Source organism: Myotis lucifugus, unplaced genomic scaffold (assembly GCF_000147115.1).
Source record: "Myotis lucifugus unplaced genomic scaffold, Myoluc2.0 scaffold_218, whole genome shotgun sequence".
NCBI classification, from domain to species: domain Eukaryota; kingdom Metazoa; phylum Chordata; class Mammalia; order Chiroptera; family Vespertilionidae; genus Myotis; species Myotis lucifugus.
Window position 1 is genome coordinate 1,380,288 of NW_005871266.1, and position 27,131 is coordinate 1,407,418.

Genomic DNA, 27,131 nt, shown 5'->3' on the forward strand with positions numbered 1-27,131 from the left:
GTGGTCATGGTTTGATTTCCAGTCGGGGCACATGTTCAGGTTGTGGGCTTGATCCCCAGTGTGGGGCATGCAGGAGGCAGCAGATCAATGATTCTCATCATTGATGTTTCTTTCTCTCCCTCTCCCTTCTTCTCTGAAATCAATAAAAAAATATATTTTTTAAATGTTATACTTGAATGAAGATTTGTTTCACAAAATAATGTTTTATTTGTTTGCTTGTGTCACAGAGATCTCACTCCTCCTATTTACTCCTCACCAGAGAGACAGCACCTGGCAAGTGGGTGGGGTGGGGGGGGTGGTTGGTGGTGGCAGCCGGTGCCCCACAGACACCTCTCACCACACAAAGGAGAAAGGGAAGAGAAGATGAGGCTGCACCGTCACTTGTCACTCAGCTGGATTATTAATTACTGCAGCCCGAACTGCTTTCCCTGCTTCCTTCCTTCCTTCGTCTGTTCTCAACCCAGATCCTGTCTCTCACTGGCTGAAAATCCTCTACCCACGCCCCCTCCCACTTGGAGTAAAACCCAGAGCCTTACCATGGCTGGAAGGTCCTCCATGAATGGACCCTCTCTGCATTAGCCCTTCCACTGTCCTCCCACTCCTCCTCCACTTAAGAAGGTGAATTGTGTTTATCTGCCATCTGGCTTTTTGCAGACCCTCCAACATCCCAGCAGGCTCCCACCTTCAGCCTTTGTACTGGCCCTTCTTCTGGAACATTCCCAGGATGCCACATGGCTATCACCCTCAACCACCTTCAAACCTTGCTTACACATTAACTCTTCAGGAAACCATATTTGAAATTCTACCCTGCTTTCTGCTGACCCTCCTGACCATTCTTACCCTACTCTCCCCCTCCCCTCCTTAGTATGTTATCATCTGTGATACCATATTATCATTTCCCTATTTATAACAGTATCTGTGTCTCCCCCATCCCTGGTCACAAGAGCCCCAGAGGGTGCTTGGTACAGAATCAGCTCTCAATTACTTCTTGAATAAGTTAATTTCTAGAAAGGACCTTGGCTTTGATTAGATCATCACAAAGTTTTGTGGTCCAAAAACCACTAAAAAACAAAACACTTCCAAGGAAGAAAGCTGTTGGAAAACACACACATCCATGTCCTTCAAGAGCCCCTCTGAGCAGGGACACAGCAACAGGACCAAATATATATTGGCCTTGGTTTTCCCCAATTCCCTCCTGACGTGGCCGTGTTGGGTGCCCCTCCCCTGGTGTTGGGAGCCCCTGAACACCAGTAGGGCAGCAGCTTCCAGACCCCGTGAGAAAGCTCCCCCAGCCACAGCACAAAGAGGAGACACACCATGAGATTTACCACGTGGGCACTGTATGTGGAGTACATGCTGGGAGCAACAACAACAGCAGTAAATACAGAACAGAAAATAACAATTTTTGAAATGACAACGAACAGGACACATTATCTAAGCACTAACACCTAAGGAGGTGGCTGCCCAGGCTCTGGTGGGCAGCTCCTCAGGAGAAAGAGGCTGACTTCTTTCCAGGCTGCCTGGTCTTCAGTCCTTGTAACTTCTCATCTTTCAGCGCCTTCAAGAACTTATCTGCAGGAGAGCAAGACACACTTAGCTTGAGTAGAGATAAGGGCTTTTACTAATGCTGCGAATGCAACTGCATGCTCCCTACAGGACCCCAAATCCACTCTGATCCAAAACATGTATAAGTGGAGAATATGTAGTTGAGAAATCCAGGACTTAGAAAAGTCCAAGTTTTCTAGGAATTGTTTCTAGAGACCCGCTGCCTCATGGACCTAAACATTTGGGTGATTTCACACCCCCTTCCCTGTGTGGGAGGTGGGGGCAATTTTATAAAATAATGGGGATGGTCTTTCGAGAACCATCTGCTCACCTTCAGTGGTCAAGTGCTAGCCACAGTCAGAACAGGTGATGGGAATAACAAAGTCTGCAGAACAAACAGCCTATGGCTACTGAACATTCTACAGAGCAAATAGGTCCTCAGGGAGTAGAATTGGCCTGTGTGTGATTTTACTCTCCCACAGCAGCTTGCATGCTCCAGGAATCCCACCCACACCAGCACACCTGGTCTCCCTGGTTAAGTAAGATCCCAGAGACTTCAAACCTAAGGTCAGATGGCAGAGTCCAGGACCCTGGTGAGAGGGCTACAAGGGGGGGAGGGAGATGGAGGGGGCTGGGCGTGTCCCAGGGAAGCTATCATCCAGCACTGTCCTTGGGCCTCCTGGGTCTTGCACAATTCCCACACTCCAACCCACCCTCCCCTACTTGCCCCACCTCTCACCCAGGATCCCAGTTGAAGATAAATGCTAAATCTCAGTCTCTAGAAAGGGGCTGCCTGTGGTGGGTGTGGCTCCAGGGGTAGTTGTGTTACTGTGCAAGAGGCTTAAGGTTCAGGAAGAGGCTGGTGGTGGGTGGAGTTCCAGGTTTCGGGGCTCAGGGTCCAGATTCCCGGAAGGGCTCAGGATGGAGGGAGGATGGAGTTGGAGGAAAAGAGTAGGTTGAAATCCAGGATGGGGGGAATCTGGGTTCTGGGGGATCAGCTGGAAATCTGGGACACCTGGGTGCTGGAGCCTGAGCCCGAGGCCACATTTGGGAGGGACCTCGGCAGGGGGACATGGAGCCAAGAATGGAGTGAAGGCCGCCCAAGGGTGGGCCCCGGCGGCCCGGGGAGGTCACGCACAGCGCTGGGAGTCGAAGCCATCCCCAGTGATGGTGAGCAGCTCCAGCTCCTTAATGCGGATCTCCAGTTCGCACAACTCCTCGGGGTGGGAGGCGGAGAGGAGCCGGGAGGGCGTGGGGCCAGGGGTCAGGGGCGAGGCAGCCACCTCGGGCCCTGGCGGCGGCGAGTAGAAGAAGCGCAGAGGCTCATAGGGGATGGAGGCCAGGCCAGAGGGCCAGGGCGGGGGGCAGGGCCGCTCGCTCGGGGGACCCAGGCCCGGGGGTGGCGGCAGGGGCATCGGGGCCGGGGGCGCCTGGGGCGCCTGGGGCAGGGACCGGCCCCCCGCCGGCCCGCCCGCCTTCAGCGGTACGAAGAGCTTCTTCCAGATATTGAAGTCGCTCAGCGGGGACGTGGAGACCCCGCGGTCGTAGAGGGACGGGAAATAGAGGGGCGGGGCCGGCCGCTGGCTCATCGTGGGGCTCTGGCGGCCGCGCCGCCCCTTCGGCATCTTTTGAATGGGAGGCTGCGTGGGAGGAACCCCGCGCCGGGAGACGCGCGCCTGCCTCGAGTGGCCGGGTTCTGACATTCCACAGGCCACGCCCCGATGGGCTCGGCCCCACCCCTTCGTGTTAGCCCCGCCCCCAACAAGCAGGGCTCTGAGATCCGGTTGGCCACGCCCCAGAATGTGGCCACGCCCATTGGCAGGTGGCAGGCCGCGCCCCTGGAGTGAGAAAGGCTCCCGCAGTGGGGCGCGAGTGTGAAGTCCCACAGGCGCGTCCTAATGCCAGGCCCAATCCCTTGGTTCCGCTCGACCACAGCACTCTTCGCCTCCAGCCCCAAGCCGGGCTCAGCCCCCCTACTCTCCCCACCGCCCCTAAATCCCACAAGCCTCGCTCCGGAGCTGTCACAGCCAAACATGACATCAAACAAAAGCGCCAAGTGGAGAGCTGGCCAGAACTGCAAGAGAAAACAGTCTTCAGTTTTCCTCTCCGTTTGTAGGAAGAGAAAAAAATTATGCCCCGCTTTTAGGCTGAGTCCTCTGTTTCTCAATTACCTTCGATTAAAATAATCCCTGTGCCAAAATGGCATATTTAGGGGTGGTATATTCTGATCCCTTTCAGTTCCCAGAACACTTTTGTTTTGTTTTAAATATTTTTTTTCTGATTTCAGGGAGGAAGGAAGACGGGGGGGAGACAGAGAGAGACATCAATGATGAGAATCACTGATCGACTGCTTTCCGCACAAGCCAGGCTATAACACTGTTTTTAAAAGCTCCCGAATATTTATTGAGTCCAATTATATGCTCAGCACTACAGGATCTTGGGCTGAACCAGCTAGTATGGGAAGAAAAAGCTGCTCGGTGTGAGACAAGCCCTTTACGTTTGGACAGTTTCTAAGTTTACAAGTGCTTCACACACACCTTTCTGTCTTCTGTCTGGTCATCACAAGCAACTGTAGGAGGCAGCCTGTTTCTCTTAAATGTCAAACAACTTGCCCAAAGACATCCAGCTTGGATATCCGACTCCCTTTGCTGCTACACACACAAACACACATGCACAGCTGATACTGACTCAGATCTTGACTGGCCAGGAGCCTAAACTGGTCCCTACCCATCTTTATTTCTTCAATTCAATGATCATTAGATCATTGTTAGGCCAAGGCTTTCATGGAAATTTGCCTCCCCTCAGTCTGACTAATCCTGGCTACTCATGTAAGAGATCTTGGTGCAAAGTACCACGGAAAGGGTGTGGGCTCTTCGGGATAGGTTCAGCAGGATTTCCTTTCAGTGGTTAGATTGTTGCCTGTTCGTTCCTGACGATGAATGTGTTTGGAAGAGAACTAAACTGCATCTCACTGGAAACACTCTCCCTTCAGATTTATTACCATCCATAGCAGGGTCCCTTTTCCAGAGTCTCCCACAGCACTGGGAAATTTGGCAGGAACATGGGTTGGCTCTAAGGGCCATTCTCAATCAACCCTCTTCTCCTTTGTCCGCCTCCCAATTGTTTGATCATTTGTTGCTTTGTTTTATATCCACATAGGAGTGACTTTTTCCATTTGACTTATTTCGCTTAGCGTGCTAGTCTCAAGATCCACCCATGTTATTGCAAATGACAGTATTTCATCTTTTCTAATAGCTTAGTAATATGCCATCGTTTATTAGATTTAGAATCACTTAGTTCCTCTCTCTGTGCTTGTGAAGTCCCCCTTCAAACCCCTTGTCTTTGTTTTCCTCTCGGGAAGATGGATTTGGGCTTTCAAAACCCTGTCTCCTTGTTTGGCTGCCTCTCAAAAATAAACTCTTTCCTTGTTGCATACTCACTGCTTTACTGATTGGCATTACTGTGTGTTGGGTATGTGAACTTGGGTTTGACTATACTTGCTCCCCTAGAAGTCTCACTTCCTCTCCATCACTTTAGCTCTGCATCTAGACAGAATGCCAAGGACCACACCTTAACCAGATTCTCTGCCTCTTTAAGGGGATGTCACAATTGGCCATGCCTGCCTTGGCTTGGGACAGCTTTTAGGAGCATGTAGAACTTGTGGCTTGGATACAGCAGAGTTGTTATGGAATGAGTATTTGTGTTGTTCCCCCTTCCCCGCCCCCATTCTTATGTTGAAAACCTAAGCCCCAGTGAGATGCTATTAGGAGGTGGGGGCCTTTGGGGAGTGATTAAGTCACGAGGACAAAGCCCTCACCCATGGATTAGTGCTCTTGGTAAAGAGACTGCAGGGAGCTCCCTTGCCACTTCCACCATGTGAGGGTGCAGTGAGAAGACCGCCATCCATGAACCAGGAAATGGGTTCTCACCAGGCACCAAATCTGCTGGAGCCTTGATCTTGGAGTTCCCAGCCACCAGACCCGTGAGAAATAAATGTTTCTTGCTTAAGCCGCCCAGTCTATGGGATTTTGGTCACAGCAGCCTGAACATACGAAGACAAAAGTCATGTTTGAATCCAGGACTCTCTGTGACTCTAGGAAAGTCATGTCAGCTCTTGGAATCTGTTTTCTGAGCCATAAAATGAAGGCAAGATCTACCACACAGAGTTAATGCAGGTGATGAAAACATGTATAAGAAAAACCTGGGACACATAGTAGGTGCTCCTGGGACACATAGTAGGTGACTATGATTATTAAACAGTCTTATGTGGATTCCTTAATTCACCATTAAGCCCTGTCTATACGTGACACGGCACCAGAGTTAAGTTAGGGTTTTTCAAAATGCTGACAAGCCGAGCTCAAAAGGTTCGCCATCACTGACCTAGAAGATGATTACCTGCTGCCCTGCGGAGGACAGTGACATCAAAAGCAGAGAGGCTATTGCGAGCAGGGCACTTGTCTTAACTCCTTTGCTCACTGCAACGAACCTAAGCAATAGCTGTTTTCCCCACTTTCTGAGACACGTGTAAGGTTGAGTAACTTGCCTGAGGCCCTGGGACTGGTTAGCAGCAGAACTGGAATTCCAAACACATGGGTTGGCCCCAGCTCCCAGCCTCTTGGCCATTCCTTCCTACAGCCTCCCACCAGTTCCCCTGGCTCTCAGGGCAGGGTCACTTTCACATTGGCTGGCTTTCTCTTGCTGGAAGAGGCCGGCTCTAACTGGAAGTTGTTTGTGTCACAATTCAAGGGTTTGGCTGTGTGAGGGACACCAACAGTCTTTATTCCTCATCTGAAGTCACCATTGTGTTGGGCAGGAGCTGAAGGCCCACACATTTCTACTTCCCTTCACAACACCCACCATTTCAAGAACCTTTCTAAAAAAATGCAGCCCCGCCCTTATTCTTATTTCCCTTGGCGGATGTTTTCCCAGGCACTCGCAGAGTAAGCACATTTTTTAATGAACTGAAGCTTGAGAGGCAGTAGTGGAATGGAGAGTGCAGGGGCTTGGAAGATGAGAGCGCTGAGTTTAGTCTCATCAACCAGCATCAACTAGCTGTGCAACCCTGGGTAAAACAATTGTAGCTAACACTCACGTCACCACTTACTGGCAGTACCCCTTAGAGGGTCAGTCTCTCAGAATTTTTCTGCTCACAGGCCACAGAGGTTGATACGGAGATTTCATACAGAGGGCAATGAGATAGTTTATGGAACTGAAAGCTTAAGAATTAGGTTTTGTAGGGTCAGTGGTTGAGCATCGACCTATGAACCAGGAGGTGACGGTTCCATTCAGGTCAGGGCACATGCCCAGTTGCAGGCCCAATCTTCAGTAAGGGGCTTGCAGGAGGCAGCTGATCAATGTCTCTCATCATTAATGTTTCTATCTCTCCCTCTTCCTTCCTCTCTGAAATCAATAAAAAAATATTTTTTTTTTAAAGAATTCGGTTTTGAGGGTTCAGAGACCAGGGCAACTTTAGGAATCCAGGTAGCAGGAGGGAACCAATGGCCTCTTCAGTTGGCTGGCTGTTCTCAATGACTGTTTTCAACCCTATTCCCGACAGCCTTCCCTATAGAAGCTGGAAAAACAAAATAGCTTTGCCAGTCTCCCTTTCATCTGGGGGTGGCCATGAGGCATTTCCAGCCAGAAGACATGACCAGAAAATAGCTGGCAGCTTTCCGGGAAACTGAGGCTTCCCCTTCATCTCCTCTTCCTGCCTTGGACCTGGCAGTCCGAGGTCACTCTGTGACCATGAGGGAAAGACCCAGAATATGCCATGCACCCACAGAGATGGTGTTGAGCAGCTGAACCAATGCCAGGAGCTGCCCACCTTCTTATGCAAGAGAATCCGACTCCTATTAAGCTACGCTAATTAAATGGTGTTCATTGTAGCCTTCCTGGGAGACTCACGGGCTTTCAACCAAAAAGTATTTTTCAGTCCTTGCCTAACTCCACTCAAGACTTCAATTTGCAGGAAGAGACCCTGCCCAGCTTTCTGGCTGGAGGAGGCTGGGACCCCCTTCCATGAAAAGGGCCCCCCAAGACTGCACTTTCCAGGTGGAAGCGAACTCCCCCAGCAGCTGATTTGCGGTTCTATTATCAGCAAAGAAGAAGAAGAAAAGAAAGAAAGAAAGAAAGAAAGAAAGAAAGAAAGCCAATGACATGATGGCAGCCCCATTGTTACAACTGATGATGACACAGGGGGTCGGAATGGGGAGGTAGCATGCCCAAGGCCTCAGAGCCAGTCAGTGAGAGGAGGCGTGAAAAGGGGCCCTTTACCACCGTGCTGCAAATGGATTGTATTTAAGTAAACGTCTATTGCAGAGAGATCTTGTTGTAAACCTAAATTTTAAAAAATCTCAAAGCTGCTTTACTCATAATGTATATATGTTATTTCCATTCCAATCATTAGTGTGTTTCCAACTTCTTCCAGAGCTCAGGGGAAAGGGTGGCTTAGTTAGCAATTGTCAGTTAACTCTTCTAGCAGTTATCTTGGTCAGCGATGTTTACTTACAAAGAACAGAAACTTTCTCAAACCAGTTCAAGCAACACAGGTCTGAGGGAGCTCTGAATGACATGGACTTTACTCACTCCATGGGCAGCTGCCCAGGCACACAGTGCCAGTCATTGAAATAAGTAGAGAACGGTGATTTGTAAACACTCTGATGGATTTGGGTATAATTTTATTTTTTTGTTTATATTATTATATACTCGAGGCCCGGTGCACAAATAGTGGCTGGCACACAGTAAGCCCTCCAGTTGTGACCAGGACATTCCCTGTTGAAGAATTTAGTGCCAGGTCCCCATTTAGCTATACTAGTCGAGTTTATGAATTATAAAGCTGGGTTTCAGTTCTGGCCACAGCACCATATCACACCAACACATTCAAGGGCCAGGTTGGTTGATACTGACGTATCTGTAACATATATTGCCAGACTGAGTGGGGTGAGTTGAGCCAGCGTGAGCACTAGTTGTATATATAGGCCCAACATACTGGGGTTAGCTAACTTGCATGTAGCCAATAACAGCGAGGATGGGAATGGCAGCACGCCTAGGAGAGCTCATCACAGAAAAGAAGCTCCCCACTCCACAATCCCAGAACCTTGACCCCCAGTTCAGTGCACCCACCCTCTGCAGGGTGCATGCTGTCCCCCCACCCATCCCAGAGGCTCTGGACCCAGCTGCTCGGAGAAAGGACATCCTTACCTACAACGGACCCACCTAGACACCCACCTAGCAGTACTGTGGTCATTTATTTTACTCCAAAATAATGTAAGTGTGCACAAACAGGAAGCTTTAATTTAGACAAAGAAAAGTTTTATGGTGAATAATCCTATACGCTAGTGGCATGGTCAGTACTTCCTCAGGCAGAAAAAGGCCTGTGAAGCAAAGAGTCACAACTATTTTGTCTTGGAACAGAATGAAGATGATGTAAGAAGAAACACTGAGCCAACAGGGAACACAGAGCACCAAGGGAATGCTAGGTTTGGATGAGGAAGTCTTTATTTGTCTGTGGCATCAACAGGAGAAAACTGGCACTGCCCACGCCCTCTCTTGTCACTGGGCATGTTGCATATGCTGCTATCCTTCTGGGCCCAATGACCACACGCATGCATTTGATTATATTTTATTTTCAAAAAGGCATCATTTCCCTGACTGGTTTGGCTCAATGGATAGAGCGTCAAGGCATTTTTTTTTTAATGTTAATCAAGAAATCTCACTTTCATTGGCAAGTCAGGCCATGCTGTTAAAAGCAGACAAGGTTATAAGAATATAAATGTTATTAAGTCTATCAGATCTTGAGAATTATTCACCAGCCGCCCCACACACACAAAAAATGGCAAAACTCTGCCTCCTGAAAAGGGGTCTCTCTTTAGGAAACTGGTAGAGCTTCTCAAAGTCTTGGCATTTGCGAGGATGCTAACAGCCTCTACAAACGAACATCGCATGATCTGTGCCCCGTCAGCTAGCAGTCAACAGGCTTGTGTCAGCAGGTAGAACATCCCTGTGGGCCTGCTGCTGTTCGAGGTGACATGTTCCCATTGTATTCTCCCAATACACACACACACATAAGGGTTTTCCCACTGATAATTCTCAAAATAAGCAACACGATACTGTAAATCACTTGTCGCAAAGAATGTTCAAATATTTAGTCTTGAACTGTGTGACAAAGTGAAAATATGTCATCATTCCAATGAAAAGGGAGGGCAATAGTTTTAAAACACCATTAACTGATGTGTTTAAGTTGTTTTTGGGGAAAGACAGCAAAGCCCATACAAAATTTAGGAAAAGAAGAAAATTCAAATTTCAGCCACTGGTACCTCTCTAAAGGGCAGACCTGGTGCCTCTATGCCCTGCCACCTGGAAAGCTTACCTCCTACTCTGCCAGACACCTTCTAGTTAAGAATATGTCATTCCAATCACTCTGCATTTAGAATCCCGTTGCCCCTGACAGCCCACATCTGGAACATTCCTCATGCCTACGTGGCAACACAGGGGCCATAGAAGGAGGGGATGAAAGCATCCCCTGTGAGAGACACTGGTGAAAAGAACCCCTCTGCTCCAACCTCCCCCCCCCCCCAAATCACTGATCATACTGGTACCTACATCCAAGGAACAAGCGGGGAAATAACTGACGATTGCAGAATCTAGTCAAGCTATTGCTGCACCGAGCAGAGGAGGCAGCACGGAACTAAGCTAGCTGTCATGGCACGTGATTCACTCCTAAATGTCTTCCCTCAGAGGGGCCTTCTCTGCAGACAGGACTGGTTTTCCAGGTCTCTCCCTCTCTCTTATCCAAGTTGCTCAAGCTAGTTTTGGTCTCTCCCAACAGGATCCAGTAAGAAAATAGAAAGCTTTTGTGGCAGCAAAGGAGATAAGGAATACACAGAAGCAGGGAGTTAGGGGACTCTCTCCTGGTATTGATTTAGATAAGAAGTTTCCAGAATGCTGTGAGCAGCGGAGCCACCAGCAGAGCCATGGTGCCCGTTATGCTCGTTCCACCGCTTTTGTTACACAGGTCCTTCTGGCAGCATTCGTACTGTAGAGTATTCTCTCCTAAGTTTTTTGAGAGGTATTCGTAGTTGCAGTTCTCAAACTTCCAACACTGATAGTACGTTCGTGTCTCTGTGGGAGAAACACACACAAGGGTAAGCAAGCAAGTGGGTCAAGTTCCGTGCCTGCCTTGGAGCCCGCGATTCTACTCCTGGGAACTGACCTTGTGGCCGTAGAGATATGTGGGCAAGAACGGGCATCCCAGTTGGGTTGCAAAGGGGAACAGTTCAGTGATGATACAGCTCTCAGTGGAACTTTCCCATAAATACAAAGTCTTATCAGAGCCAGCAGGATTGTGTGTGGAAGGGAGGCAACAGGCAATCATACTGATGTTTTAAGAGACTTATCAATATTTTTAAATACACACCCACACCGATCCAGCAATTCCACTTCTAGACTTTATGACATTACTTGTAAAAAAGGTTAAGATATATGCCCCCCCATGGTCATTGCAGTACTATCTGTAACAGTAATAAACTATAAAACCAGCCCATTAATAAAAGAAGTGTCTGAAAAATTACTGTAGAGCTCCACACAATGATATCCATATGGACAGTAATGACATACACCCGTAGGTGTTCATGTGGAAGAGCCTGAGTTTTAAAAGTATGCAGGAAAATAGATAAATTGGACTTCATCAAAATTAAGGACGTTTGTGCTTCAAAGAACACTATCAAGAAATACACAAAATCCTGGCCGGTGTCGCTCAGTGGATAGAGCGTCGTCCTGCAAACTGAAAGGTCCCAGGTTTGATTCCAGTCAAGGGCACATGCCTGGGTTGTGGGCTCGATCCCCAGTGTGGGGCCTGCAGGAGACATCCGATCTGTGATTCTCTCTCATCATGCATGTTTCTATCTCTCTCTCCCTCTCCCTTCCTCTCTGAAATCAATAAAAATATATTTTAAAAAAATACACAAGAGGGTAAAAGGGTATGCAAATCATATATCTGACATAAGAGGCTAGTCAGAATACATAAAACACAACTCAACAATAAAAATACAAATAACCCAATTAAAAAATGGGCAAAGGATGTGGATATTTCTCCAAAGAAGATATACAAAGGGCCAATAAACGCATGAAAAGATGCTCAGTATCATTAGTCATCAGGAAATTACAAATCAAAACTACAATGAGAAATTCCGGTCTCGATGGTGGAGTAGATGAGTGTTGTGGTTGCCTCTTCCCATGAACACATCAAAATAACCACTAACTTATAGAACAAACACCCTGGAGAACTCTCTGAAGACTAGTGGATGGAGCTCCTGTAACTAAGGATATAAAGAAGAAGCCACGTTGAGACTGATAGGAGGACAGAGTCGAGAAACAGGCTGGACTCACACCCACATGCAGCAGTTGCGAATCGGGAGGGATATCTTGGCTGCAAAGGTCCCCCATGAGGGGTGAGGAGTCCCAGCCCCACGCCAGGTCCCCCAGCCTGGAGCACCAGTGCTGGGAAGGAGTCTCCACCACATCTGGCTGTGAAAATCAGCGGGGATTCCATCTGGTGAGATGGAGGGCTGCTGGAAACCCAGGCATCTTCTTAAAGGGCCCACACACAGATTCACTCATTCACAAACATTCACCCTAAGCTACAGCAAAGAGCCAGCAGCCCAAAAGGCACCAGGGCACACAGAGGGGAAAACGGAATTGTGTGGCTTCAGGGACAGCTGCCAGTGTTCCTGTGTCGAGCACGCTCGCCACACAGTCTGCAGAGGTGCAGGCAGGTGCCAAATCCTGATAAACTCCACTTGCCCCACCCTGGTGACTCACTGAGACTACACCCCACCCAACTGCTTCCTGGCTGTTTTTCACAGGCGGCTTAAAACCTCTGAGACCCACAGTGAAGTGTAAGTGGCAGAGGCTGGCAGAGTGTTCCAACGGCTCTACGTGCTTGGATCATAGATATTTAAGTGTATGCTTCTAACACTGTACTAGAGGATGCTGTTGAATAGGACAAGTTACTGCTTTACGGAACAGTAGTCAGGCACTGGAACTGGGAAAGCATTAAAGCTAACAGATTTTTAATTAGGGAAGCCTAACAGCTTGGGGAGAACAGAGAGTAATTTTATTAATAATTGCTACCGATGAACCACTTACTAAGTGTCCTGCAGTGAGCCAAGCACTTTACTTGAATTATCTTATTTGTATAACAACCTTATGAGAGTGCGTCTCTCACCAAAGCCACGACCAGAATCACCCAAATAAAAGTGGATTATATCCAAGTCACTGGGATGTTAGGGGTTTTCTCGCTCTGCTTGGCACACCTTCTCTTTGAAGATTTGGCTTGAGCCTACCTTCACCAAGCAGCAGCGCACAACCGTCCTAGGGTGCCTGTGTTCAGCAGGCCGTTACGGCAAGGATCACGTGACACCGTCATCAGACACTTCTGCCAGACTCCAAGCACACGGTTTACACTTCCAGGACCCGGCCAGGATGCCAGTAAATAGTGCTTCAGTGAACACCCAGTACCTGCCTCTCCTCTAGACAGAATCTGCACAGCACTATGATACCCGTTCTCACCTCTAAGTGCTTCGCTGACCTCAGGAGATAGGCATTCCCATTTTACGGCTGGGGGGTGGGGGTGGCTAAAGTAGTTAAATGCCTTCGCTAATGCAGTGCCTGGCCTCTGACTGGTGTTTATGACAGTGTGCCCTCCCAAGGCTGATGTCTCCAGAGCTGGAGGGGGATTTAGATGCTCTGTTAGTATCTGCCTTACTTTGTTTTGTTTTTGTTTTTTTAAATATATATTTTTATTGATTTCAGAGAGGAAGGGAGAGGGAGAGAGAAATAGAAACAAACATCAATGAGAGAGAATCATTGATTGGCTGCCTTCTGCACGCCCCACACTGGGGATCGAGCCCGCAACCCGGACATGTGCCCTGACTGGGAATCGAACCCTGACCTCCTGGTTCCTAGGTCGACACTCAACCACTGAGCCGCACCGGCCGAGTACGTATGAAGTTATAATAAATGGAGACCATGGCTGGGGACGGCATTCTGTTCTGTAATTACAGTGCCTGGCCTGCGAAGCGCACTTCTTAGGGCTCCTTCTGAAGCTGAGGCCTCTGTCTGATTAATTTCTGTAATAATCGGGGCTACTTTCTGAGTCAATGGGCCGGGCAAGATGGTTTTAGAGAACGAAGCGTGTGCTGCCTGTGGATGTCACTCACATGTGCCCAACTGTCAAGCCATTGGGCCCGGGACTCTGCTTCTAGAGACGTTTGCAGAACAGTTTCACAGCATTGAGGCCACTCTGCCTTCTCTCTTTAAAAGCTCAACCAGTGAACCAGGTTTTCCTTTGAAACGCGGCACCAGTAAGTACAGTTTCCCGTAAGCCGGGCGAACCACAGGAAACAGAGGTGAGAGTATGTACCTGGGTCTCAGGATGTTTTAGAGAATATATCTATTTTAAGATGTCTAGCTTAAGTAAGGGGACTTACATTCATGAGAAGAAAAAAAATTAAGATTCATATTATCCTTCTTAAAAAACTAGATTTATCCTTGAGGAGTTTTAAATTCACAGCAAAACTGAGCAGAAAGGACAGAGTTCCCATACAGCTCCCTGGCACCCCCACCCCAAACCAGCTCCCACAGTGAACATCCTCCACCAAAATGGTACATTTTCCACCTGATGAACCTACAGGGACTCATCATTATCACCCAGAGTCCATAATTTACACTTGGGTTCACTCTAGGTTTGGTACATTCTAAGGGGTTTGACAAATGTGTGACCTGTATCCACTGTTATAGTATCAAAGAGAGCAGTTTCATTGCCCTAAAATTCTGTGCTCTACTTCATCACCCCTCCCTTTTTTCAGCTAACCCTTGGCAACCACTGACTTCTTACTGTCCCCTTAGTTTTACCTTCTCTAAAATGTCCTATTGTTGGAATGATGCGGGGGGTAGCCTTCTCAGGTTGGCTTCTTTCACGTAGTAAAATACATTTCAGTTCCCTTCATGCCTTTTATGGCTTAATCACTCATTTCTTTTTAGTCTACTGTCTGGATGTGCCCATTTATTTATTCATTCACCTACTGAAGGCCATCTTGGTTGCTCCAAGTTTGGGCACCTATAAATAAAACTTACCAACATCTGTATGCAGGTCAAGGTGGGCATGTATGTTTTCAACTCGTTTGGGGAAATATCAAGGAACACAATGTTTGACTCACATGGTGAGAGTATGTTTAGTTTTTTGAAGAAACTACCGAACTGTCTGCACCATTTTCCATTTTCACCAGCAATACTAGTAGATGAGCGTTCCTGTTGCTCCACATCCTCGCGAGCATTTGGTGAAGTCAGTGTTCTGGACTCTGGCCTTTCTAGGAAGTGTGCCTCATTGTTGACATCAAGCATTTTTAAAGCTTAACAAGTCATTCTAAGACGAGTAAGTTCTGAGGATCCGTGTACAGCATGGTGACTATAGTTAATAATACTGTATTGTATACTTGAAGTTTGTTAAGAGAATAGATCTTAAGTGTTCTCCATCACACAAAAAAGGTAACTATGTGGGATGATGGATGTGTTAATTAGATTGTTTGTGGTCACCATTTCATAATGTAAATGTACATCAAATCAGCACCTTGTACACCTTAAATATACCCAATTTTTACATTAATAAAATTGGAAAAAAATTAAAATAAAAGCCTAATAATTGAGATAAGAAACAATGAATGGGATTTGAGAGCTGGAAAAAATATTTTGGCTCTAGTCCACCTCTACCATCAAACACACACCTTTTATAAAGAACCTATTGGTAGCAGGTTAGGAAAGAACCAGGTCTCTGCTCACATACAACTGGTGCCGAATACTTGTGAAGTGAGTGACTATGTTCTCCCTCTCTCTCTGGAGGCCTTCCTATGCTTTCTACGCTAACAATGAATTGATAGGGTACTCCAGAGGCCAAGGAACTGTGCCTCTAAAGAATCAAGTTCCTTGTATAGAGGGCTTGGAACTTGATCTGCATTCCAGGAATTTATATCAAAATTAATAGATACACCCTAGCTGGCTTGGCTCAGCGGATAGAGCGTCGGTCTGCGGACTCAAGGGTCTCAGGTTCGATTCCGATCAAGGGCATGTACCTGAGTTGTGGGCACATCCCCAGTAGGGGGCGTGCAAGAGGCAGCTGAATCGATGTTTCTCTCTCATCAATGTTTCTAACTCGCTATCCCTCTCCCTTCCTCTCTGTAAAAAAAAATAAAAAAATAAAAAAAATAACAGATACCCCTGTTTTTCAGACAGGGTAATTCTAATGTGTTCTTACTTATTGAAGGATATCTCCTTTCTGGGGAAATTGATCTTCCTTCCTTTCTATGGGTGTTTCTGAACCTGCGGTTCTCCCAAAGCTTTCATGAGTTTACCGGAGCTGTTCAACATTCCTTGATGTTCCCACCGTGAAGGCTTTGTGGCAGAGGGTAAAAGAGAGATATAACCTTGAAGGGCGTTTTTATTTTTATCTCTTAGAGAAGTGAGTCTGGGGGATTTTTCCTTGCACGTTACCTAAGGAGACCCAGACATAGCCGTTCCTCGCCAGTATCATTTCCACACATAGATTCAACCCAGAACCACATCCACGAGAACAGAAGAGGGCACGGCTTTGCTGTTTCTTTCCTTGTCCACCACTTCCCAGGTCCTGTTTGAATAGGATTATGGAGATAGAGCTTCTAGAGCCTGACCAATGTGGGAAATGCAGTCCTAGCTGTCCCCAACCCCGTTTCCCTGAGTGTCCTGCTCTCTGAGGCCACAAACCTTGGGTGGCACCTGCCTTTGTCACACTCAGAACGCTTTTCCCCTTTCCCATTTCTGACAGCTAATAAACAGGCCTCTGCCATAATTTTATCTCCTTTCCTCATCTTTGCATCCCTAGCCACCTGCTCAGACTCTGACACCCGGGAGGCTCTTAAAAGACGGGAAGGCAGCCAGCATTGCTGTTAAGAGAATAAGCGTTGGAATAGACGGATTCCCACATTCAAATCCTGGGTTGGTTACTTGTCCTTAGTCTGTTGCTTAATCTGAGCCTCTGTTTCCTCATTTAAGAACTGAGAATACAAAACATTACCCTGTGTGGTAGGTGAGAAGCATTCAATTAAAAACATATAACATATGCTTAGTGCTGCATGTAGCTGATGCTATTAAATGGTACCTATTACCAGGTTTCCATCATCCCATTACCCTTAGGAGAGAAAGGGGAGGCTCTTACCGGCTTTGACGTAGAGACATGCAGGAAAGAGAGAAGGGGGAGGCTCTTACCGGTTTTGACATAGAGACATGCATCAAAATTAGCGGTACAGTCGGTGGTGCGATTGCACGCACCAACAGAGTTGGGACAGTAGTAGCACCGCAGGCTATGACCTGGAATCAGGAAGAAGAGCCGTCAGAATCGGGTAGACCAGCACTCACTTGCCCTCCTGGCTGCAGAAGGAAGCCCACCATCTCCATGACCATGGGGCAGAGGCCAGCATGCTTCCTTTCCCACACACACTTGCAGCAGGTAGATTTCTCCAAGCTCAGACTGTTAAGAGTAGGCAGAGAGAAAGATATAAGCTGGAAGAGGCTGGGAGAGGCAGCTGACCTCTGGGCGGACCTCTAAGCTGGGACATAGAGGAAATAAGAGTGAGATGTAACAAACTGAAAATAGACAATGGAGGCAGCAAGCCCCTATGTGAGCTGGAGAGATTCAGAGCCCCTCCACCATGGGAGCTAAATGATGGCTTAGACCTAGATCAGGGGTGGGGAACGTCTGGCCTGCAGGCCACATGAGGCACGAGAAATCATGTGGTCCGGCCCTGCCAAGGCAACCACAGGTGAGACTCAAAATTCAATACATCTAGGAGCTTCTTTCATAGCAACATAAATTTACATTAAGTGAATTATATTAAGCGAATGAGGTTATAAATATCCAAATGGCACTTGGCATAAAGAAGGTTCCCCACCACCAATCTAAATGAAGGAGCCTTATAGCTTAAATATCTATAATAATAAAAGGGTAATATGCTAATTAGACCGGACGTTCTTTTGGACCTCATTCGGATGTCCTTCCAGACAAAGCTGGGGCCAGAGGGAAGCCAGTGCACAATAGGCCTTCCTTCCCCTGGCTGTGGCACTGGTTTTCCTCCGGCACCCAGGACCCAGGCCTTTAGTCTGGCCACAGCAGCGAGGCTTGGCTTCTCTGCTCCAGCTGCTCCTAGCCCCCTCCCCCCCCCCCAACTCCTCGAGCGGAGCCCAGGGCTGGCTGGAAGCTTGGCTTCCTCCATCGCCGGGAGCAACCCAAGCCTCCTGCTCGCTCCAGCTCCATGGCCGCCGCCATCTTCCGTCGTCTTCAGTCTTCGCTCCACGCCTGCGTATGCAAATTAACTGCCATCTTAGTTGGATAATTTGCATAGTCACTCTGATTGGCTGGTGGGCGTAGCGGAGTGACACCAATTTGCATGTTTCTCTTTTATTTATATATATATATATATATATATATATATATATATATATATATATATACATGCTTTTTTTTTGAGATATGAAGGAGGGTGTGACTAGCTCCTTGACTAGGGGCATGCCAATCTAGGGGTATAAATCCTCTAAACTCCCCAATATCAGGGGCACTCAGTTTGGTCTCAGCCAGCTAAATTGCCCGCTCAGGTCCTCTCTGAGTGTATCGCTTTCCTACAAATAAATCCTCATCTGCTTTGGCTGTTGTTGTCTCTTGTTTGATTTATTCCCCATAAGCAAGACAAGAACTGGGGGTGCAGAGATCCCCTTGTCCCCTGCTGACAAAACTACAATTCTAGCAACAGTTTTTGGACCCTGATGCAAGTGCAAAGGAAATTTCCATATTTAAAAATCCATATAACTCTCCTAATTAATCATTTCAACTGGAAGTTGAATAAGCTAACAAAATTCTATAAATGCCTGCCCAGCAACAACTGCTCTATGAAATCACATTCTCATGGATTAATAGTCAGTATTTGGTGGTAGCTCCCTGTGTGAAAAGACATTTTCAAAGATGAACTACAGAACATCTCATTACAGATCAGCACTAACAGATGAATACTTGTGACCAATTGAACGAGAGGGAACACAAATTTCTGAAACCCAAGTAAGCAAAATGTTCTTCTCCCAAAAAGAATTCCATTCTTCCCATTAGTAGGTCTGTGTTACAAATAACTGTACTCAATTGTAACATTTCAAATTTTGCCAATTGAAAATCTGTATTAATTTGTTTTCTCTTGTTATTTATATAAAAGCCTACAGAATATCCTTGAATTTGTCTCTTGGCCTGCAAAACCTCAACTATTGGCTCTCCTGCCTCTGACCTTTGGGTAAGGTGCCCTCACTGAAGCTGCTCTCTGCTCAGTGGCTGACCCATCGCCAGAAGCACACATAATCAAGGGAGAGACCGCAGCCGCACACCTTAAGGCCAAGTAGGTGGGCAACCAGGCATTAGCAGTGACACTGAACACAGAACCGGCTACATCGGATGCAAATTGCCTTTGGTTCTCTGATGTGAAAATCAATTCTGCTCCTGTTCATGTTCTTAGGGTTCCTCTTTGCTAGCTAGACTTCAGGTTTTGCTGGATTATTTTTCCCTTCTCCATTTTATATCAACGGTGACAAGAAAAAGATAGGTCCTACTGCACATCTGTCATGGGGAGAGGCAGAGAAGTGTTGCAAGACGGTGCTCCTGATTCATGCGGACGCACCCTCTTCTAATTAGACATGACCTTCTTCCTCCCACTGGCCTTCTGCCAGGTCAGGCGAGTCTGCCATGCCTGGGGCAGACCTCCGTTATCCCACTCTGCCTCTTCTCCCCAGGAAGTGCTTGCCATGCCTGCGTGACAGGGAGCCACCATGAGAAGGGACAAGAGGCAGTTTTTCTCTTCTCTTCTCTGCTCCAGATGTGTGCACACGCAGGAGTGGAAAGAATACAAGAGGGAGGGAATGTTCTAGCCTAGCTCTTTGGTTGCCCATGGGCTCGAATTTTCTCCTGGCTAGAGCTAGAGTTCATTGGCCTTCTTGACCATCCATGAGACAGAAGCTCACGTCTGGGACTTCAGGGGGCAGAAGTGCTCAGAGCTGACACACTGGTTCAGTGTTCACACATCTGGGCACCCACATGTGAACCTCAGTCTGTTAGAAGAGGAGGGCTCCGTGACCTCCATCACCATTTTTTCAAGGGGAAGCTAAGACTAAGGCGTTAACTAACTTGCCCAAGTTCACCCAGCTACTAAGTGGGCGAGCTGGCCTCAAACCAAGGCTGCCAGTTCTGAAACCGAAGCTTGGTCTAACCATGTCATTCTTCTAATCGTCCTGAGTGGGAAAGAGAAGAAAATGGCACAAATTACCGGGGAGACCCAGGTCAGCGACCAGCAATAAGTCAGCGGTCGACTGTTGGATCTTTTCACTGCTAAGCCTGGGTAGAAGGATCTGCTCTAGATGCTGAGTCTCGGACAAAGGGCCTGTCTCAGAACAGCTGATGGCCCCAGACCCAGGCCTGTGCCATAAACAGAATTCTGGAAGGGGCATGACCAGGTTATTCTAACTACAGAAAATACACTGGCTAGAAGAATCCAGACAGTAATGTAGTGTTGTAATGTAGGTGAGCCACATTACAACCCACCCTGGCTAGAATCAGCAGAGGTGGGGAGGGAGGTGGGAAGGAGAGGAGTCATCACTTCTCTCCCCTGTCTCTCCGCCCCCCTCCCCCCATCCCCCAAAGGGAGAGCACATTCAAATGTGTCCTTGGACTGGTTTCTTCTTTGCTTCAGCTTTTTCAACTATAAAATGGGTTTAACTGCACTAACCCCTCACGGGATGGATGCAATGAGAGCGGGCGTGGCACCGTCCCTACTACGCAACAGGCATTCAATATATGGTAGCCACTAGAGCAACTAAGATGTAGGCAAGCTCCAACATGGCAGATACCTTTCTCCTTTTGCTCACTGCACTATTTCCTTCTCTGTCCCCTCCCCCCACAAAACTGGCGGTACCAGTATGACACAGGCAGAAAATGAAAAACTTGATCCTTATGATGACGCAAAGCAAGTCACACTGGTGTTCCTAGTGTTACAGAGGCTAAGACTCAGAAACACACCAATACCTCCAGGAGCCAGGGAGGGGCGGCCCGGCGATGAAAGAGTTAAGAGCAGATGGTCTGGTGCCAAGCTGTTTGGGTTCAAATTCTGGCTATGCCACTTCTGTAGGATAGTTTACAAGCTATTTAATCTCTCTGGGCCCCAGTATTGTCAGTTGTAAAATGGCGATAAAAACAGTACCGACTCCATAGGGTTGGCCTGAGGATGAAATAAGTAAATACTTGTGAAGTGTTCAGAACAGTGATTGGCACAGAAATGCTAGAGGCATTAGCTGCTGCTGCTGTTACTATGAGCACCATCCTCATCATGGTGCATAAAGGTCAAGGCAGAAGGACAGAGCACAGCTCTCTAAAGATGGGTCCACTGGTATCCCAGCAGCTTGTGATGAGAGGGAGAAACTTAAGCTGCTGAGTGTACCCCTTTCGCTCCACCCCCACCCCCAGAAGCAGCTCCGTAACCCAGAATGGCTGTAACCCGGGAAGGTGCTCCGCTGCAGGCAAGCCTGTAACATAGGAAGGAGTTGTCACACAGCCCTGGACCTGTAAGACTGGAAGGCAAAGCCACCAAAGCCAGGCTGAGGGCAGTGGCATCAGCTCAGTCTTCTGGGGCCTAAGAAAAAGGAAGCGTGTGACCAAGGGGGCCCAGATGGTCGAGATCCATGTCCCTCTGGACCACTCACCTGGATCATAGAGGACGGAAAGGATGATCAAGAGCCCGAGCAGGGTGAACCCTCCTTTGCTTCCCATTGTCTACAGAGTCTGGAAGGAAGACACACAAAGAATCGTCATGAACCAACAGATGACTGACTACTGACTGGTTATCTCAGAAACCAGGAATTAAAGGTCTGGGGGGCTTCAGGAGACATGGGGAAGGAGCTAGCAGGCCAAGAAAACACAGGGAATCTACCAGGTAGATTCTACCAAGCAAATCTACGAAGCAAAGGATGCTCTCAGATGGGGCAGCACTTGGTCCCCTCTCCTGCCCTAAGACCTCAGCTTACTAAAGAAAGGCTGTCGATCCTGGTGAGGGGGGCAGCCATGGGGAGTCGCAGCACACAGGGCCCAGAGTCAGGACTGCCCGGGCCCCACCCTAGCTCTAACCTATAATAGCTTCGGACCCTTTCTCCAAGCAGGGGGAACAGCACTGCTCTCCCCATGAAGGTTGTTCAGTCCACTGAGAATGTGAGGAAAGTACTTAATACAGCAACTGCAACCCCTGCTCTGCTGTCATTCCACCCAGTGCTGTTGGCTGCGCCGGAGCCTAGTGAAGGCCGCTTCTCCAGGCCATGCCACTAAGGGCATCCGACCAAACGAGAGACTCTGGAGGGCACCAACATGTACCCGGGAGCAGAACAGGAGGCAACAGCTTAGCGTGCTGGAAGCTCCCGCTCCCCACTTTAGCAAGTATACTGGGAACACCTCCTTGTTCACTCTGGGGAAGTAAAGGAGTTCCAGGTGTGAGAAATGCTCACCTGTCTGAATTCAAATAACGGACTCAGAGACCTGAAGTCCGGTGAAAATGAGACCTTTAATGCAGTCTTGCAAAATTGGGTGTCTGGTTGAGCAGGCACACGAAGCAGCAGCAGGGATCACAGGCAATTTATCGCTAGTGTGTGAGAGTCCTTCCTGGTTCCTCATTGGCTGAGGACTATGGGGTTAACAGTCCCCCCACCCTCCCATAACTTGCCTATGTCTTATTGTCTCCTATTAGGTTATTTTTAAAAAATGGGTTGTCTCCACCTCCCGTTGTCTAGCTGTGACTGGCGGATCTTCCTGGGAAATGTGCTGCTGGCCACATACACAGCCTGTTCTTATCCTCTTTCCCATCTTTCCTAATCCTGTTTGCCCTGGGAAATTCAGTAACCGACTGGCAGCATGCTGTTGGCATTCTCCACTAAAAGTTGACTATGCTGAAGGATCACAGAGGCCTATTTCCTACTCAGGTAACTTTGATGACTAGTCCGCACTACATTCATGCCTAGATGTGTAGCAGTGGGCATCAGGGGACAGGAGGGAGGACTGGAATGCCTTAAACCCTCTTTTGTCTGCTAAGGAAGTCAAGACACACGGAGACTTTTAATTGTCTGTGGAAAAAAGGGGGCCCACATACTAAACCTGACAAGCTTGGGGAGTCCTGCGTGGCAGGCCGTACAAACTCAGAAACTGAAGTGACCATACAGGATGGTCTGAACATAAAAATTCCTAATTAAAAGCAGGTCATGGCAGGTAGTCATGTCATAGGCCTACAGCTTCCTTGTCACAGGTTAGTCTTTCTCTTAAGGAACGTATCTTGTTTTTTGTTGTTTTGTGTTTTTGTTTGTTTGTTTGTGTTTGTATCTAAGATAACACAGCTTTGGAATTTCAGAGTATTCTCCTTTGCCAGACCCTTTAGGGCACACCCACCACACCAGAGCATGAAGCCACAGAACCATTCCTCATTGTTATTTTGTTCCCTGAATACCATCTCTTGTGCTGAAAATGCTATTAACCATCCTCAACCCACCAAGGTAAATAAGCTTTGCTTTCTCTCACCTCCCTAATCTACTACCAATGAATCTCATGGATTCCCTCGTATATCACCTCCTTTGATTCTAATGCATAAATTAAGCTGGGTGACTACATTTAAGAGGAAGAGGAAGGCAGCAGTCTCAGAGATACAGGAAAACAGAAGAGGCAAGAGCTTCAGAGTGAGATAGATTTCACCTACTACTGATTTTTAAGAAAGAAGGGGGCCACAGCTGAGGCAAACAGGCGCCTATGAAAGCTAAGAACTGTCCTCAACTGACACTCAGCCAGGAAATGGGACTTCAGTCCTCCAACCACAAGGACTGTAATTGTGTTAACTAGAAAAAAGAAACCAGGTTCTCCCACAAAGCCTCCAGAAAGGAACATGGCCCCACCAACACCTTGACTTGAACCTGGTGAGGCTCTTATTTACAAACTGTAAGAGTCATATTTGTGTCAAGCTGCTAAGTGTATAGTGATTTGTTTCAGCCCCAATTTTAAACTAATACACTCACCTCAAAACTGGTACATGGTAGAACAGTATTTAAGACCAGGTGTGAGTGCTTCACCACAGTTACTCTCTAGTGGGGAGACTTCTTGGGAATTCGGCTTCCGAAATAAACTTGCCAGACGGAGACCACCAGGGAAGAGATTCACAGATGCCCAAGACTATAGTTACTGTTCCTGGGAGCCTGGGGCCTCAAAAGCTGATGCACTTTAAGACTAGATGAGTTCTCAAAGATAAAACCCAACGTTCTTACTTTATAGTTCATTAATGGAGGCCCTGGGGGATGAAGTTACCTATCCCAAGGCAATAGATTATTTGCAAAGCCACAGTTGGGTGGATCACACTTCTATTCACCAGGGTCTGGTAACTCATAACTTATTAACATTACCTGGTGACTAGCAGTGTCAAGGGCTTGGAGGTTTACCACATCAGCAGGGAGAGACAAACAAAAAGCCACGTAAGATTACCCTAACCGGTTTGGCTCAGTGTATAGAGCATCGGCCTGGGGACTCAAGGGTCCCGGGTTCGATTCCGGTCAAGAGCATGTACCTTGGTTGTGGGCACATCCCCAGTGGGGAGTGTGCAGGAGGCAGCTGATCGATGTTTCTCTCTCATTGATGTTTCTAACTCTCTATCGCTCTCCCTTCCTCTCTGTAAAAAATCAATAAAATATATTTTTTTAAAAAAAAGCCACATCATAATGAACAGCCCCTCCCACTCTGAGGTCCTACTGCCAGAGTCAACCACCCCAGACCTCCCTAAACCACACAAACCTAAAGCTTCTGTCACCAGGGCCTTCTCGGAAATGTGTTCCAGGACTTCCAGAGGGCCTCTTATTACAGAGTCTACTCATGGCCCTGCTCTCTAGATTATAACTGCCGAGCCAGCTATTTAATGAAGATATTTCGTGGAGTCAACCATTTAATGAAGCTATGGGGGGCAGGCAAAAAACATCATCTTCTTTAGAAAAACTCAAGCACCTCTGGGCTTGGGTTTGTTTGTGACCGTCTGGCTGAGGTTCAGGAGCTGGCCCAGAATTTTTAATGTGATCCTTTTAAGAGGTTGTACTTGGAGCTGCTGAAGATGAATTCCAGTAGATAAGCACTGTCCTCTCCTAAAATCCATTCTATTTGGGTTTTTATCTTCCAAGCCACTCAGCTTAATCCGATGTTTTCTTACAAGAAAGTTCAGCAATCTCCCGTTTCTACTTTGAAAATACAGAAGCCACAAATCTCAAGCATGTTTGGTCCACAGTAAGGCAACTTCCTATCTGCTTTGGGGGTCATACATTTCCCCACTTTTGGGGGAACACTGCCACCTCCCTCTGTGTGCCCGCCCACCTTGGAGAACGGGAGTAGGCTGTCCCCAGTGGGGAACATGGGGACCTGAACTATGAACACACCCACATTTGGTCCCCACATATCAGGGGCCAAACTGAGCCCTTTCTGTGAATTATCTCATTTAGTCCTTGTAACACCTAATAAAATAAGCTCTATGGTTTTACTGATAAGAAAATGTCAGTAAGTAGTTCACTCAGGATTATCCAACCAGTAAACAGCAGGGCCCAGTGTGAGGCTGGCGTGTGCACAAGAGTTTTGAAATACATTTTAATATAATAGTAAAAGAACAACACACGGGGAAATCTGTCTTGCAGTTTCTTTCTTTTTTTTTCTCTCAATAACAAATCGAAGGACACCATAAACTTTCCTAGGTTTTCAAGGTCTTGATCAGGTGGTTAAAGCGCTGGCATAGGCCAAGGTTGAGGGTTGATTCTCATTCAGGGCACAGACAAGAATCAACCAAAGAAGGTGTAAGTGGAACAACAAATCGATGTTTCTCAAACAAGCAATTAAAATTTTTTCTTAAAGGCCTTCATCTAGCCCTAGCCCTGGCCATGGACCTTTTCGGAACCTGGGCCAGGAGCCTGGGCCATGGACCTGGCCCGCAGGCCTGCCCAGCTCCCTGGCCAGGGGGCCCGGAGCCCCCACTGGCGCTGCAGACCTGGAGTCGCCAACCCCCGTGCGCAGAGCCGGCCGGCGCCAGGGCGGGGGTGGGGCCAGCGGAGGAGCCATTTTTTTTTCATTGAAAGGATCCTACATGTCAGAGAAATGGAACATGTGAGTAGGCACATTTTCCAGGGTCCTTAAAGAGCCCGCTTCTCCTTCACAGCCATTCACATCACGATTGAATTTTTAAAAATATATATATATACTTTTTTGATATTTTACAGAGAGGAAGGGAGAGGGATAGTTAGAAACATCGATGAGAGAGAAACCGATCAGCTGCCTCCTGCACGCTCCCTACTGGGGATGTGCCCGCAACCAAGGTACATGCTCTTGACCGGAATCGAACCCGGGACCCTTCAGTCCGAAGGCCGACGCTCTACCCACTGCGCCGAACCGGCCAGGGCACGATTTAACATTTGTTTAACAGTCGGTTGTCAGATTCTATTTAGAGCGCAGCCCCAGCCGGCCCAGGAAGACAAAACCTCCATGGGTAACAGTGTCAACAACAAAAATAACGTTAAAAAAAAAAAAGAACAAAACAAAACCTCACACCAAACTTGGACTTAAAATGCCTGGTTTTCAGCACTGCCCGGTATATTAAAGTTCAAAATGGAGACCCTGTACGTTAAGAGCAGAATGCCGGTGACCATTTAGGGGACGGCGTTAACCTCATTTCAAGGTGCAATTTCTTTTTCCTAAACTGCAAGGGCTTCCCTTCCGTGGTCAGGGTTCGAGGAGAATATTCCCGAGGGGATGGAGGGCACGGCCCGCGGAATTTGGGGTGTTTCGGGAAGAGTGCCTGCGCCCCCCTTGTTCTCTGTTGTCAACAGGGAAAGCCGGGGTTCTTCCAGGCTCTCTGGGGAGCTTACAGCGTGCAACCAGGCGCCTCCGGTGGGGGCAGGGCAGGGCCTCGGGAGGACACCTGGCCCCGGGGTTTGGGGGGAAAGCTGGGGCCGTCCCCAAGGCGCGGAGGTCCGCGAAGGGGGCCTGCTTGGGGCGGGGGGCGGTCTGGGCCCAGCTGCCCCGGGGCGCGCGTGCCCGCCGAGCTCCGCGCGCGGCTCGTCCCCGCCAGGCCTTACCTTGCAGTGTGTCCAGAGTCCCGCTCGCAGCGCCGCACGGTCTGTGCGGACCGGCCGGCTTTATAGCCCGGGCGCCCGGGACTCTGCCCCTCGCGCTGGCCCCGCCCCCTCAGGCCCCGGCCCCGCCCCCTCAGGCCCCGGCCCCGCCCAGCCGCCTCAGTCCAGGAGTCCTGGTTACCAACGCAACAGGCGCAGGCTGCAGGCTGCGGGCCCCTGGGGCACCGCAGGCGGCCCGGGTACCCTGGGCACCCACCGGCTTAGGATCAGAAAAGACCCAACGCCAGGGCTAGATTAAGATAAAACTCTGGTACGGGTTTAAAAGCTTGCATTGGCCCTGGCTGGCGTGGCTCGGTGGTTGA

At 48.2% G+C, this 27,131-nt stretch overlaps 2 protein-coding genes across 2 annotated transcripts; both read right to left on the minus strand.

Annotated features, from left to right (window-relative positions):
• Window positions 1-1,318: 1,318 nt before the first annotated feature.
• CUNH11orf91 (chromosome unknown C11orf91 homolog) lies at window positions 1,319-3,170 on the minus strand. The gene is made up of 2 exons (XM_006098062.3): window positions 2,684-3,170; window positions 1,319-1,572 (listed from the first exon to the last, which is right to left on the minus strand). The coding sequence occupies exons 1-2, from the start codon at window positions 3,168-3,170 to the stop codon at window positions 1,487-1,489; spliced, it is 573 nt and encodes a 190-aa protein (XP_006098124.3). The 3' UTR covers window positions 1,319-1,486.
• Window positions 3,171-9,220: 6,050 nt separating this feature from the next.
• Window positions 9,221-26,893, minus strand: CD59 (CD59 molecule (CD59 blood group)). The gene is made up of 4 exons (XM_006098063.3): window positions 26,773-26,893; window positions 21,355-21,433; window positions 16,840-16,941; window positions 9,221-10,665 (listed from the first exon to the last, which is right to left on the minus strand). Exons 2-4 carry the CDS (start codon window positions 21,419-21,421, stop codon window positions 10,466-10,468), a joined length of 369 nt encoding a protein of 122 aa, XP_006098125.1. The 5' UTR covers window positions 21,422-21,433; window positions 26,773-26,893; the 3' UTR covers window positions 9,221-10,465.
• Window positions 26,894-27,131: the final 238 nt, after the last annotated feature.

Excerpts from the sequence above, each read along its gene's own strand:
- CD59 (XM_006098063.3), bottom strand. The coding sequence starts at position 21,421 with ATGGGAAGCAAAGGAGGGTTCACCCTGCTCGGGCTCTTGATCATCCTT. Across the intron at positions 16,942-21,354 it reads TTCCGTCCTCTATGATCCAG|GTCATAGCCTGCGGTGCTAC; the intron begins GTGAGTGGTCCA and ends TCCTGATTCCAG. Across the intron at positions 10,666-16,839 it reads ATGTCTCTATGTCAAAACCG|AGACACGAACGTACTATCAG; the intron begins GTAAGAGCCTCC and ends TTTCTCCCACAG.
- CUNH11orf91 (XM_006098062.3), bottom strand. The coding sequence starts at position 3,170 with ATGCCGAAGGGGCGGCGCGGCCGCCAGAGCCCCACGATGAGCCAGCGG. Across the intron at positions 1,573-2,683 it reads TGGCTTCGACTCCCAGCGCT|ATAAGTTCTTGAAGGCGCTG; the intron begins GTGCGTGACCTC and ends GCTCTCCTGCAG.